This window comes from Pongo pygmaeus, chromosome 2 (assembly GCF_028885625.2).
Source record: "Pongo pygmaeus isolate AG05252 chromosome 2, NHGRI_mPonPyg2-v2.0_pri, whole genome shotgun sequence".
Taxonomy (NCBI): domain Eukaryota; kingdom Metazoa; phylum Chordata; class Mammalia; order Primates; family Hominidae; genus Pongo; species Pongo pygmaeus.
The window spans coordinates 204,742,740-204,757,309 of record NC_085930.1 but is presented as its reverse complement, the minus strand read 5'-3'; the positions used below and the strand labels follow the sequence as shown (position 1 = coordinate 204,757,309).

Genomic DNA, 14,570 nt, shown 5'->3' with positions numbered 1-14,570 from the left:
TTGAGGCTATGTGTATGCAGAGATACCTGTGTCCTGCTTTTATCAGCTCACTGCTCGGTTTTATCATTTCTTTCCATGACTTTCTTTTTTTCTTTTTGAGAGTTTTATTTGGCCAGCCGTGGTAGCTCACCCTTGTAATCCCTTTAGGATTAGCACTTTAGGAGGCTGAGGTGGGAGGATTGCTTGAGCTCAGGAATTGGAGATGAGCCTGGGCAACATAGAGAGACCCCATCTCTACAAAAAATAGAAAGAATTAAGCCAGGAATGGTAGCACATGACTGTAGTCCCAGCTACACAAGAGGCTTAGGTGGGAGTATCACTTGAGCCCGGGAAATTGAGGCTGTAGTGAGCCGTGATGGTGCCACTGTACTCCTGGGTGACAGAATGAGACCCTGTCTCAAAAAAAAAAAAAAAAAAAAGTTTTATTTAAGTGAAGATGCTTTTTATAGAAACATCATATCTTATTACCTAAGAATCTCACAGTCTATAGAACAATTCTATCAATTAACAAAATGTTCATTTTACCTTACTTTGCTTAAACTCAATAACATAGATCAGTTTATTTCAACTTCCCTTAGAAAAAACAGCATCATCTAAACTATAGACTTACTTGTCACCTTAATTAACCAGGAAATGTATAAACTGGCAGTATTTTATAAATAGCTGAGTTCTGCTTTATATACTTTCCAGTGGCTTAAGAATTAAGGATGCCCATTTTTGCATTGAAGTGGGGAGCAAATTTTTCATTAGAGGGTAGAGTGAGAAAGCTAAATCACTTGTAAACTTCCGGAATTAGATCTTTGGGATCGAATTTTGTTATTTTACTCAGTCTTGTGTCTGCATAGATCTTTTGTCTGTATCTTAAGATTGATGTAGAAATACATGTTCTAAAACCAGACAGTGATTTACTTTGCATTAGTTGTTCCTTCCCACTGGATGGAATAATTGGCACTTTGTAGTATTTTTTTTTTTCCCGGATCATTTACGTTTTCAGTACAGTTGTTCCTCATTATCCATGGAGGTTTCAGGACCTCCCTCAGATACCAAAATCCTCAGACACTCAAGTCTCTGATATAAAATGGCATTGTAGATGTATATAATTATACACATCCTCCTGTATTTTAAATCATCTCTGTGTTACTTATATTACCTAATAAAATGTAAATACTATGCAAATAGTTGTTACACACTGTATCATTTAGGGAATAATGATAAGAAAAAAGTCTACATGTTTAGTACAGATGAAATTTTTCTTTTCTCTGGCTATTTTCAATCCACAGTTGAATTCATGGATGTGGATCCTATGGATATGGCAGGCAGACTGTATTTATGTTATTTTTTTTTAAATCATTTAGAGTCTTTTCTTGATTGGGTGCTATACTTTTAAGTATTTGTATTGAATAGGAACTATATAAAGTTAAACCTCAAAGATAACAACAGATCTATAAATATATTGATAAGTAGGTTGATAGAATTGTTTTTCTACCTTGTTTTTGTGGCTGAAAATTTATGTTTCAGGTATTAATTACAATGTGCTTGTCATACTAGTATGATGGGTGATGATGAAGACGCGTGTAGTGACACTGAGACCACTGAAGCCATGGCGCCAGACATCTTAGCCAAGAAGTAAGTACTAATGACTGGAGTACATTTTCACTTAGGCTGTTTATAATTGTGCAGAGTTAAAAGCATTCTACATTGCTTTCCCTGTATAAGCAGAAAGAAAAGGCTGTTTATCAACATTTTTTATGCCAACTTTTTTTTCCTTTTTTTCCCCTTTTTTCACCTTCTGAGTCACCAACTTTTATAGTCTTGTCTCTTGATTAAAATCAAGGTATGTAGGTGGCAGGAAGACCAGCATACCTGCACTTGGGATACTGAAATGTGTCACTTCCCTGTGGGGGTTTTTATTGTTTTTTGAGACAGAGTCTTTCTCTGTCACTCAGGGTGGAGTGCAGTGGTGTGATCTCAACTCACTGCAACCTCCACCTCCCAAGTTCAAGCAATTCTCGTGCCTCAGCCTCCCCAGTAGTAGCTGGGATTACAGGCCCATGCCACCAAGCCTGGCTAATTTTTGTATTTTTAGTAGAGACAGGGTTTTGCCATATTGGCCAGGCTGGTCTCGAACTCTTGACCTCAAGAGATCCGCTGGCTTCAGTCTCCTAAAGTTCTAGGGTTACAGGGGTGAACCATCGCGCCTGGCCCCTGCCTCCTGTTTTTAAAGGTAACAGTGAGAAAGGCAAAAATAAGTTAATTCACAAAAGCACTCTTCCTTTGCTACTTATTGATTTCTAGCACCCATTCCACTGTTCTTGTCTATGCCCATTTCTCCTCTTTTTATTCTTTTTTTTTTTTTTTGAGACAGGGCCTTGTTCTGTCACTCAGGCTGGAGTGCAGAGGCGCAATCAAAGCTCATTGCAACCTCAAACTCCTGAGTTTAACCAGTGCTCCCACCTCGGCCTTCCAAGTAGCTGGGACCACAGGCGTGTACCACCATGCCCAGCCCATTTCTGCTCTCTTGCCTTTTATTTTCCTCATCAGGTTATAGCTAGCACATTAATGATCTTCAGATGTTCTTGTAAGAATCAACAGTTGAATAAGGTGCTTAAATAATATCAAAACATCACTGTTAATTTCTTTGTACATGATTGTTGCATAGATTAGCTGCTGCTGAAGGCTTGGAGCCAAAGTATCGGATTCAGGAACAGGAAAGCAGTGGAGAGGAGGATAGTGACCTCTCACCTGAAGAACGAGGTAGTTTATTTCCTTTACTGCTTTCATCATGATGCTAGTAATTTTTGCTAAGATAAATCCATTATTTGGAAGATGAGCAAATGGTTTTCATTTTGGGGACACACAGGGGAGGAAAATGAAAGCAACATCTTTGTAATTCAGATACTACTTGTGTGTTTAGTTGTGTAATAGTTTTTTACCCCTGATTTCAAGAATATGGGGAAGTATTATAGGCATGGGCAAGGACTTCATGTCTAAAACACCAAAAGCAATGGCAACAAAAGCCAAAATTGACAAATAGGATCTAATTAAACTCAAGAGCTTCTGCACAGCAAAAGAAACTACCATCAGAGTGAACAGGCAACCTACAAAATGGGAGAAAATTTTCACAACCTACTCATTTGACAAAGGGCTAATATCCAGAATCTACAATGAACTCCAACAAATTTACAAGAAAAAAACAAACAACCCCATCAAAAAGTGGGCAAAGGATATGAACAGACACTTCTCAAAAGAAGACATTTATGCAGCCAAAAGACACATGAAAAAATGCTCATCATCACTGGCCATCAGAGAAATGCAAATCAAAACCACAATGAGATACCATCTCACACCAGTTAGAATGGCAATCATTAAAAAGTCAGGAAACAACAGGTGCTGGAGAGGATGTGGAGAAATAGAACACTTTTACACTATTGGTGGGACTGTAAACTAGTTCAACCATTGTGTAAGTCAGTGTGGTGATTCCTCAGGGATCTAGAACTAGAAATATCATTTGACCCAGCCATCCCATTACTGGGTGTATACCCAAAGGACTATAAATCATGCTGCTATAAAAACACATGCACACGTATGTTTATTGCAGCACTATTCACAATAGCAAAGACTTGGAACCAACCCAAATGTCCAACAATGATAGACTGGATTAAGAAAATGTGGCATATATACACCATGGTATACTATGCAGCCATAAAAAATGATGAGTTCATGTCCTTTGTAGGGACATGGATGAAATTGGAAATCATCATCCTCAGTAAACTATCGCAAGGACAAAAAACCAAACACCGCATGTTCTCACTCATAGATGGGAATTGAATAATGAGAACACATGGACACAGGAAGGGGAACATCACACTCTGGGGACTGTTGTGGGGTAGGGGGAGAGGGGAAGGATAGCATTAGGAGATATACCTAATGCTAAATGACGAGTTAATGGGTGCAGCACACCAGCATGGCACGTGTATACATATGTAACTAACCTGCACATTGTGCACATGTACCCTAAAACTTAAAGTATAATAATAAAAAATAAATAAGTGATTATAAGTATTTTCTTTGTACTTTTCAGTGCAGAATAGATACTCGTAAATACTTTTTAAATTAATGCGTTTCAAGTCATTGAGCGTTTGGATGGTCTTAAAGTGGATAGCTGAAAGAGCTAATTTCCCAATTGCTTATGCTTTTTCTGTTGTTGGACGGTGGTGCAACTTAACAAATGAAACCAAGATGATCAGATGCAGAGTGAAGGTCTTTATTAGGTCCCATCAATCAAAAGGAGCAGTAGTGTCATAGGAAAGGAGATGGAGACAGCCCTCCCCTTCACAGGGATTGAAGAGGGTCTTGTAGGCCATTCAGCACATACACATTTAAGGCATTGCTGCCTGCTCATGCTTTCTGTTTCCTCAAGTAAAAGTGGTTACCTGTGGAGGCTGGGAGACAAGGAATATGTCTTATCTTGTTGCATTTTATACTTTTTGATTCATGTGAATGTATAATCTTCTCAGGAATTAAAAAGTTGTGTATAGTTTATTTGCAACTATTTTTAAAGGAAAATCCAAGCTTGTGGGTAGAGGGGAAAGATATAAGAAAAGCACTTACTCACAAAAAAGAGGAAGAAGGAAAATACGGTAGAAACCTACTTGAAGTGTTGTGGCGTAGGGACTACCTATACTGTGAAGAAGTTGAGAAACTTTAGAACGAAGGATCTTTGTCGTGTAGCTGCTAAGGTATCATTTACTAGTCTTCCCTATCTTCTTCAGAATATAGCCTGTTCAACAGAGCTATGATGGGCTGAGCCTAATACTTGTATGAGAGAAGTTTTTCATGTAGCATATTCTCAAGTTGTATTGTATCTCAACTTTCAGTGACTTCCAATTTATTTTCCCAAAATATACCCCAAAAGATCCTTGAAAAGTATTTCAAATAGAAATAATTTCTGGAGTTTGTTTCCTCATTACTCTCTAAAAACATGATCTGTTGAGAATAAGGAATTTTTTGTTAATGTCAGTTTTAATTGAGGGATCTTTTTCTCAAGTTGTGATTTCACGAGTCAGCCAGCAGGGGGAGCCATTTGACTAATTATAATTTCATTAATTCATTTTCCACTGGTGGGGTTGTTATTGAATTACATAGATGTTACATGGCTGAAAAATTGTTGTCTATTGACAGTAGATAGCTTAGGGAGAAAAATTGTAACTCACAGCATAGCAATTAAGATTATTGTCTAAGGAGACAGACAAACCTAAGTTTGTGCTCCAGGTATGCCACTTGGCTAATTTGCATAATTTCTCCGAGCCTCAGTTTTCTCATTTCTAAATTGGCAGCTGTGAAAATATTTTGGTGACTACTAAATGAGTTAAAGCATTTAAAGCACTTAGCACTGATCTTGGCATATTGTGAGCACTCACTAAATACTAACTTTTAACAACTTAATCAAGATATTCCCCCATAAAAAGTAAAAGTAGGTATAAAAAGAATAATTCACTTGTTGTGTTCATATAAATAGTCTACCTTAACCTTTTTAAATGTTAGTTATGACTTATTAAGAATCATGATGGCCGGGTTTGGTGGCTTATGCCTGTAATCCCAGCACTTTTGGAGGCTGAGACAGGAGGATCTCTTGAGGCCAGGAGTTTGAGAACAGCCTGGCCAACATGGCAAAACCCCATCTCTACTAAAAATACAAAAATTAGCCAGGCGTGGTGGTGTGTGCCTCTAATCCCAGCTACTCGGGAGGCTGGGGCACAAGAATTGCTTGAACCTGGGAGGTGGAGGTTGCAGTGAGCCGGTATCATGCCACTGCACTCCGGCCTGGGTGACAGAGTGAGACTTTGTCTTTAAAAAATAAATACATACATAAATAATCATGATGCACAGTTTGAAAAACACTGGCTCATACTGAGAAAATAATAGAACAAATGCACAATATATTATATATATATAGTCTTAAAAATATTGAAAATTGCTGATATACCTTCACAAAATAAAAACAAACCAAAAGAAACATTGAAAACGTGAAGGAAATCAGAAATCTTTAACCAAGAATAGGGAATTAAATTACAACTCAATAACTTGTAACGATTTTAAAATTATATAACTCATTATGTACACGGCAGAATGTCTACTGTATGTTCATATACTTTATTGTCTAAACTGGGTAATTATTACAGTTTTTGTTGTTGTTGTTGTTGTTGTTGTTTTTTTTGAGACAGAGTCCTGCTCTGTTGCCCAGGCTGGAGTGCAGTGGCGCGATCTCCGCTCACTGCAGCCTCCACCTCCCGGGTTCAAGTGATTCTCCTGCCTCAGCCTCCTGAGTAGCTGGGATTACAGACGCACGCCACCACGCCCAGCAAATTTTTTGTATTTTCAGTAGAGACAGGGTTTCACCATGTTAGCCAGGATGTTCTCAAACTCCTGACCTCGTGATCTGCCCGCCTTGGCCTCCCAAAGTGCTGGGATTACAGGCATGAGCACTGCACCCGGACTTTAGTATAAGTTTTAAAAATATAAGTATAGATGTTGATAAAAGCTTAGGGAATTAAGAAAGTACTGGCCAGGTGCGGTGGCTTACACCTGTAATCCCAGTGCTTTGGGAGGCCGAGGCAGGTGGATCACTTGAGGTCAGGAGTTCAAGACCAGCCTGACCTACATGGTGAAACCCCATCTCTAGTAAAAAACAAACAAAGAGAAAGTACTTTGGAGGCCAGGTGTGGTGGCACACATCTGTAGTTCCAGCTACTTGGGAGGCTGAGGTAGGAGGACTGCTTGAGCCCAGAAGTTGGAAGCCAGCCTGGGCAACAGTGAGATCTCATCTCTAAAAATTAAAATTTAAAAAAAGAAAAAAGTACTGTAAATACCCTTATTGAGAGATGTCTCTGCTTTTTAAAAAATAAATAAATAAATTTTTGAGCTACGGTCTCGCTTGTCAACCCAGGCTGGAGTGCAGTGGCATAGTCGCGGCTCACTGCAGTCTCAGCCTTCTAAGCTTAGCCAATCCTCCCATCTCAGCCTTCCCAGTAGCTGGGACCACAGTCGTGTACCACCACACCCAGCTAATTTTTTGAAATTTTTTTGTAGAGATAGGGTCTTGCCATGTTGCCCAGGCTGGTCTTGAACTCCTGGGATTACAGGCATGGGCCCCAGCTTCCGGCCTCTCTGCGTTTTTGACATTGAAACATTTTAATGAAATTTTTAATAAAACAATGGTGAAGCCAGGCGCGGTCACTCATGCCTGTAATCCCAGCACTTTTGGAGGCCGAGGCAGGCAGATCACCTGAGGTCAGGAGTTCGAGACCAGCCTGGCCAACATGTTGAAACCCTGTCTCTACTAAAACTACAAAAATTAGCCAGGAGTGGTGGCACATGCCTGTGATCCCAACCACTTGGGAGGCTGAGACAGGAGAATCGCTTAAACCTAAGAGGCTAAGGTTGCCATGAGCCAAGATTGTGCCATTGCACTCCAGCTTGGGCAATTAGAGTGAAACTCCATCTCGAAAAAAAGAAAAAAGAAAACAACGGTGAATGATTTTAATGCTGTTCATTGGTAAAATAGCTGGCAATTTTATATTGGCCACCCCCCCTTTTCTTTTTTTTTTTTTTTTTTTTTAATTTTCTGATCTAAGGAAGTTAAAAACCTTAAAATTATGTATTCATAAATAGTTGCTCTAAGGTGATCATAAACATAAAGTTGCTGCCAGCTTTATGTTTCTATGGTGAAGACTAAAATGAAAGAATAATTTGGAGTCACTTCACCGTTACTTTATAATAGATTTTTCTTAAAATTACTCTGAAAATGAGGTTATGTTTTTAGCCAACAATGTCTTAAATCATGGCAGTTTCTTAACAGGTAAGAATTGTTTTAAAGGATTTTTTCTTAATTATAAAAATAGAAAATAATAAAATATTAAAACTACTTCATTGTTCCTTATTTTTCTCTGTGTGTGTGTATGTGACAGGCATTGTACATAATAAATATAGTATATGGTGTTGTAACTCGCTTTTTTGTAACCATTTAACTCTCTGGATAATTTTCCCATAGCTTTAATCTTTCTTCACAAATATAATTTCTAATGGCTGGATATATTGTTGTTCTTCCATTGAGATGAATGCCAGATAGTAAATATTTTAAATTTTGCAAGCCCAGTGGTCTCTATTAAGAACTACTCAACTCTGCCATTGAACACAAAAGCAGCCTTAAGCATGACAAAAACAAATGAGCATGACTGTTTCTATAAAATTTTATTTATAAAACAGGCATGGGCCAATCCTTGAGCTCAGACTTCCTAAGTTTACATTTTGCATCTTACAGAAAAAAAGCGACAATTTGAAATGAAAAGGAAGCTTCACTACAATGAAGGACTCAATATCAAACTAGCCAGACAATTAATTTCAAAAGACCTACATGATGATGATGAAGATGAAGAAATGTTAGAGACTGCAGATGGAGAAAGCATGAATACGGAAGAATCAAATCAAGGTTAGATGTTTGGAAAATGTCACTGAGACTCTTGTGATGCTCTGTGCCTAAGATAATATACTTTATTTTGCTTTAAACTTGTGAAAAAACAAAATTTTGCTGAGATTCACTTTATTATACCAAATGTTTCTAAAATTTTAACCCCCATGGCCAATTTCAGAATAATAAAGTTTTTATACCCAGAGTTGATTTGATTTTAGACCATATGTTTTATTATATGGCTTTCTTATGGTTTACTTGCCTTTAGGCAAGGATGTTTGTCTTCATATTAAGCTATATTTTGTTTTGAATATTTTAGGTCATGTTGTATTTGTCATAACGATCTAAAGTTTAAAATTTTTTAAATGAAACATGTTTTGTTTTTGTTTTTGAGACAGAGTCTCGCTCTGTCGCCCAGGCTGGAGTGCAGTGGCCCGATGTCCGCTCACTGCAAGTTCTGCCTCCCGGGTTCCCGCCATTCTCCTGCCTCAGCCTCCCGAGTAGCTGGGACTACAGGCGCCCGCCACCACGCCTGGCTAATTTTTTGTATTTTTAGTAGAGATGGGGTTTCACCGTGTTAGCCAGGATGGTCTCAATCTCCTGACCTTGTGATCCGCCCGCCTCGGCCTCCCAAAGTGCTGGGATTTCAGGTGTGAGCCACCGTGCCCAGTCTGAAACATGTTTTTAGTATGGAAGATTTGTTTTTACATTCCTTTAGGTACAAAGTGTGTCATATCTTTCCAATACGGATTCTTTTGACTGTTGGATTGACAAGTTATTTAACTGTTTTTGTTTTTGTTTTTTTAAGTCTTAGACACCCAGCCCCTGCAGCCTAGCAACTCCTGATCTGTCATAGGAAATAGGTTTTATTTATTTTTTATGAACTGTTACTCTGGTATTTAATGAAGTGAATCTTCTGCACCACTAATGAAGATTTTTTGTGCCCACCACCTACTCCTTTTACTTACAAACTTCATACTTTTCAGTGGAGGTGTAACTGATTTTATTTGTGGTGCCCAGAATGTTTAAGTCTTAGGAAATTAAATAATTATTATATTACCATTTTGGTAAGCATAGTATGAAATATGAATAATTCCATGATACAGCCTGATGAGTTGCTGTTTCATAGTGTCAGGATTACAGTACTTTTTGTTATTCCATAATATGCTTCAGCCTTTTAGTCTATTTCATATAGCCTTTCATTTCCATTATATATCCCATAGTCTGTTTAACTTATATTTAACTTGAGCAAACTTCATGTTACGCAGTAGCTGTGGCATGTTTCTATTATCCATTTTTATTTTTATTTTATTTTTTATTTGTTATAGAGGCGGGGTTTTTTGTTTGTTTGTTTCAACGCCATTTCTTTTGAAAAATAACTATGGCATTTTATCCGTCTCTGCTTATAAGATATTACATTTCACACATTTAGTACATAAATATATTTTTTGTTCAAGTTTAATGGAGGATTAAAATTTTGTATTAGCTCAGTGCCTGATTTTTCTTCACTGGAGGTGAAGTACACCTTGCAAAGGAGTATATCCTGCTTAGCATTATAAAACCCACCAGAATAGGGTAAGACTAAGGGAAATAAGTAACTTATTTATCCCCTACCCTTTTTGGGCCCTTAACATTTTACCAGCTTTTAAGATCTCTAAGTTCTATAGAAACCATTAGTTTTTGGGCAGTGTCAGTCTCCTCCCTTCCCCCTTTCCTCCCCCATTCACACAATTCATTGGAGAAAAATGATATGTTTGGACTCTTAGGTGATATTTTATAGCTTTGAGGTAATAAATATATATCTTTTTATAGCTCTGGATATTTGAGTTGTCATAAACTCTTAACTTTTCCACCTGTGACTTACAAAAATGTTCAATCTGAAACCTGTTTGTTTTATCAGCAAGTAGACACTTCTGTTCTTTAGCCTATTTAGGGGAGTGTATAGATTCTTCAGTTTCAGTCTAAATCAGCCTACATGAAATATACCTTATTTGTTTTTAAAATTTTTATATTTGCTTGTCATGCATGCTAATAGAAGGGAACTTTAGCCAGGGTTGACAATATGTAACAAATTATGTTGACTTTTTCTTTTATCTTTGCAGGATCTACTCCAAGTGACCAACAGCAAAACAAATTACGAAGTTCATAGAAGAGATTTGTTCAACACTGCAATTGTTTGTTAGATGTAAACCCTATGACTATAATACATTGCTTCTTGTTCTCCACAATTCATGACTTAAGTACCAAAATGCATACCAGTTATTATATATTGCCAAGAATTAAATGATAAACTTAGAGACTGATTAGACTGAAAATGCCTAATTGATATATATATTCTTGTGCCTAGTACTTTACCACAAATACAGTGTAATATCATCAGTCCAAAACTGCATTACTTTTGTAAAAACACTGGTTAATTTGTATAAGATATTATAGAGCTTTTTATGCTTTAGAAGTTAAACAATATCTTTGGGGGGGAACTAATTTATTTTCATCACTCGAAATGTGGTAGCTTACAAAGTTTGTTGATCTGTTTTTTTAAAAATCAAAAGCCAATTGAACAACAGGATATATAGACTGATAAATATTCAGGCTGAATAGTATTTTAACACTTGTCTTCAACTTGATTTGTCTGTTTAATTGAAAAGAATTATAAGAGTTACTGTTGCATTTTCTGACCTACTACCTTTAAAATTCCTGTTGAGTTTCTTTGTGTTTACAAGGAAAGGACTGAACTTTTTCTCGTAAAAACTAGCTTTTTTCCCCACAAATAAATTATCAGGTTAAACTTTCACCAATGTCTGCTCTGTTTTTTGTTTTTTGGGGGGTTTTTTGTTTGTTTTTGTTTTTTAATGTTTTTGGTACACTGGGCAGACTTCAGAGCAATTTTTTTAAAAAATAAATATTCTAATGTAGCTATCTCGCCATTCCCTTTAAATACCTGTCTTAACCTCCTGCTTTTATTTCCTACTCCGTTCCACACATACGCACACAATCTTTTACCTTTTAAAGGATCATTAATATTGTCACGACATTAGGAACTCTTTCTCTCACTCTTCTGTCATTTGCTGCTATGTTGAAATTCTTATTTTGACCATCAATGCCTATGAATTCTTCCAATACGTGAAGAAAATAGATTGAGTAGCAGCAGTACTATAGGTGGGAAATACAGTTTAACTGCTGAATTTCTATACCTCTCTGATTTACAGATTGCTAATTAAATGGCTATTATTAGTTTGGCTTAATTAGACTTAAGAAAACAACTAACTGAGGGGTTTTTTTGTTTTTTGAGGGTTTTCTTTGCATGAGAATTGTATGTAACCAGTGATATGATTATTCCTGAATGTACAGACAGAAGTAAGCCTGGACATTGTTTAATTTAAAAACTTTAAATAGTCCCTGCTTTAAGGGAATACGATAATGTAGACTATGACAAATGTACTTTATTCTTCTAACACAGTAAGAATTATGTGGAATTTTTTCCTTAAACGAAGTGCAGGAAAGCCCTGTGTGTCTTGGTTTAGTTATGGTTTCATTTCTAGCCATACAATTGATGAATTGTATACAATTTTTGTTAGTACCAAAATAATCTGTTATATGAACAGACTTCTCAAATAATGTCTGTATATTTTATATATAGATACATATATGAAAGAAGGCTTTTATTGAACAGCTTATCTTCCACTTGCAGGTTTATGGAAATAGCAGTATTTCAAAATAAATAAAAAGTGGGAGAATTCTTTGCTGTTAGAAGAATGTGGTTATTATTTTGATTTTTTAAATGAGATATATAATCAAAGTACTGCTGAACTATAAGTGCAGTATTCTAAACATTTCAGCTAGTAATACCACTGATTTAGAAACAAAACTGTTTATCTCTGGTTTCTGAATTGAGAATGTTGGGATTACCTGTTTAAATCTGTCTTGGGGGATATAGAGATTAAGTCTGTACATATGCGTGCACATATATTCATGCACCCTCTGATTTTGGTTTTCTTGTGTCTGAGTTCTTAGAAAGTATCCACATACTCTTCTTCTTCTTCTTTTGTAGAAGTAGCTGTCGTAGAGTGAAGAAAAGGATAAGACTTTAAACAGTTGATTCTTTTTGTGTTTTCTACAAACTATTTTTTGAAATTTAAATCAGAAGCAAACTCATTTTCTGGTTTTTAGAAAGTAGATGATGATTTCAGAGGAGTAAGGCATGCCAAGCAGCATGCTCAGTGGGGTTTTAGGCTGTCAAATGCAGCTGAGAAAAGCTATGTTCAAGTCATAAGTAGCTAATTGATAGGATATGAACTAGTCAAAATATGAACCATTAGAGTTCAAGTTAGATCTTCCTCTGGAGAGACAGATCTGAATGTTCAGTTCTAGCCAAGGTAGATTTTACTTTCAACTTTTTAATCAGTATCACTTTCTGTGCTTAACTCTTTGGTGTTACCTTGTCCATTTTCATTTGTCTAAAATTCTACAGAGATGACTAAAATTTGACATAATGGTATAAATGGATTGTTAAGGTAACTTTCAGTTGAAGATTAAAGCAAGATGCCATTTTCCCCATGACTTTGATTTTGTTTACATTTTTCCCTTTCAGTTAGTATACACTACACATACTGTAATAAAATACAATAATATGACAATTGCCTGTGTGTGGATTGTATTTTATTGCTACTTAGCTATCTCAAGACCTTAATCCATTGACCAAGTGCTCTGGGTAGCAGGAGTGAATCATGGATTACGCTGTGGCAGAGTAGTTTTTTTAGTCATAGTAGCATTCTGCTCAGTCCCTTATATCTAATCCTCAAAACCGCCACACAAAGCAAGCATTCTTATCTACACTTTGTAAGTGAGGAAGATGCTCTTGGTCAACTTATTTATTAATAGTTTCAGTGCCTCACACATGCTAAATGACAGGATTTAAATCCAAACCTAACTAAATTTCATGGTCTTTATTCATACATTTTTTGATGTACAAAACATTTTAGAAATTGTACCTTACAAATAAATATATATGGATTATTGATACATAACTGTATGCTTTAGGAGTAGCATTTTTCAGGTGTTTGAGCTTCTGGGGTTTTTTAAAATCTGAAAAATTGCAAATAATTTAATTTTGTTTGCAGTTTGTGTACCATCTAGGAAAAATCGCTCAAAAGCACAAATAGCCAGTGGCTGGAGATGAATGCATGTCATTTGGTTGTGTTTTGCAAGTTTGTTTCTTAGCAGGCTGTTTCAAGCTCAGAACGTGATTTTTTTTCATAGAATCCGTCTCAACAAGTCAAGGACCATGCCAGCCTATAAAAACCAACATGTACCTAACCCAGGATTTGCCAGTGTGTTCCATGAAACCCTTATCCCACACAATGTTCCATGAAAATGATATGATAAACAAGCCTTGCACATACTATGTACTTTATTCCCCTGCCTCTTGGAGACTTATGTACATTATTATCATAACAAAGAGTCTGAGCAGTCCTGCTTATAGGAACCTATTTAAAACTTAGTTTTACCTTTTTCAAACATATTTCACTATGACCACCCCACTTTGTCCATCAAATAACATCCCAAGTAGGGCAATAGGCCAGGGTCTCTAATATATCAAACTTGGACTTTCTCCTAAAAAAGGAAGAGAATGGTTTATCAGTGAAAGAAAGAAGACATGGTAGCAATAACTGCAGAGTATTGATGGATTGGATAAAACTTGCCAAACATAAGATTTTAATTTTTGGTAACTTATGCAAGAAACTGCAAAATATATATTCAGGACAGATGAATGTGTAGTTGTGGTTGGTTATAAGCTGCAGTGGTTTTGTACTGATAGACTATTATTCCAAAGACCTGCTGCTCAAGCAGTCTTTTGGAATGTCTTATACTCGCTATCAACTCTGCATAGCTGGTTGGCAAGAGCACATCTAATACCCATCAAGAAAACAGAAGAGCAGATAACAAGTGTCTCTGGTCTGTAGCTCATACCCCCAAACTTGGGTACTCCAGCAAAGTGGTTTTGGGATTTGACTCATCTGGTTTTTGATTTGAGGAATTACTGGGGGAGGTAACGCTGAGAGTAGGTGAGTAAGGGTGGATTTGGCAAGTGTTTAGTCATGAT

General features: G+C 36.6%; 1 protein-coding gene and 1 pseudogene across 1 annotated transcript in view; both read left to right on the top strand.

The window, feature by feature from the left end:
* The window catches only part of PPP1R2 (protein phosphatase 1 regulatory inhibitor subunit 2), a 30,238-nt gene extending 17,134 nt beyond the window's left edge, over positions 1-13,104 (top strand). The window contains exons 3-6 of the mRNA XM_054479832.2: positions 1,549-1,626; positions 2,660-2,754; positions 8,321-8,488; positions 10,570-13,104. Coding sequence (XP_054335807.1) covers positions 1,549-1,626; positions 2,660-2,754; positions 8,321-8,488; positions 10,570-10,616 — 388 coding nt within the window. The 3' untranslated portion in view covers positions 10,617-13,104. The remainder of the gene's footprint in view (positions 1-1,548; positions 1,627-2,659; positions 2,755-8,320; positions 8,489-10,569) is intronic.
* LOC129034435 (U6atac minor spliceosomal RNA) lies at positions 4,297-4,431 on the top strand (annotated as a pseudogene).
* Positions 13,105-14,570: the final 1,466 nt, after the last annotated feature.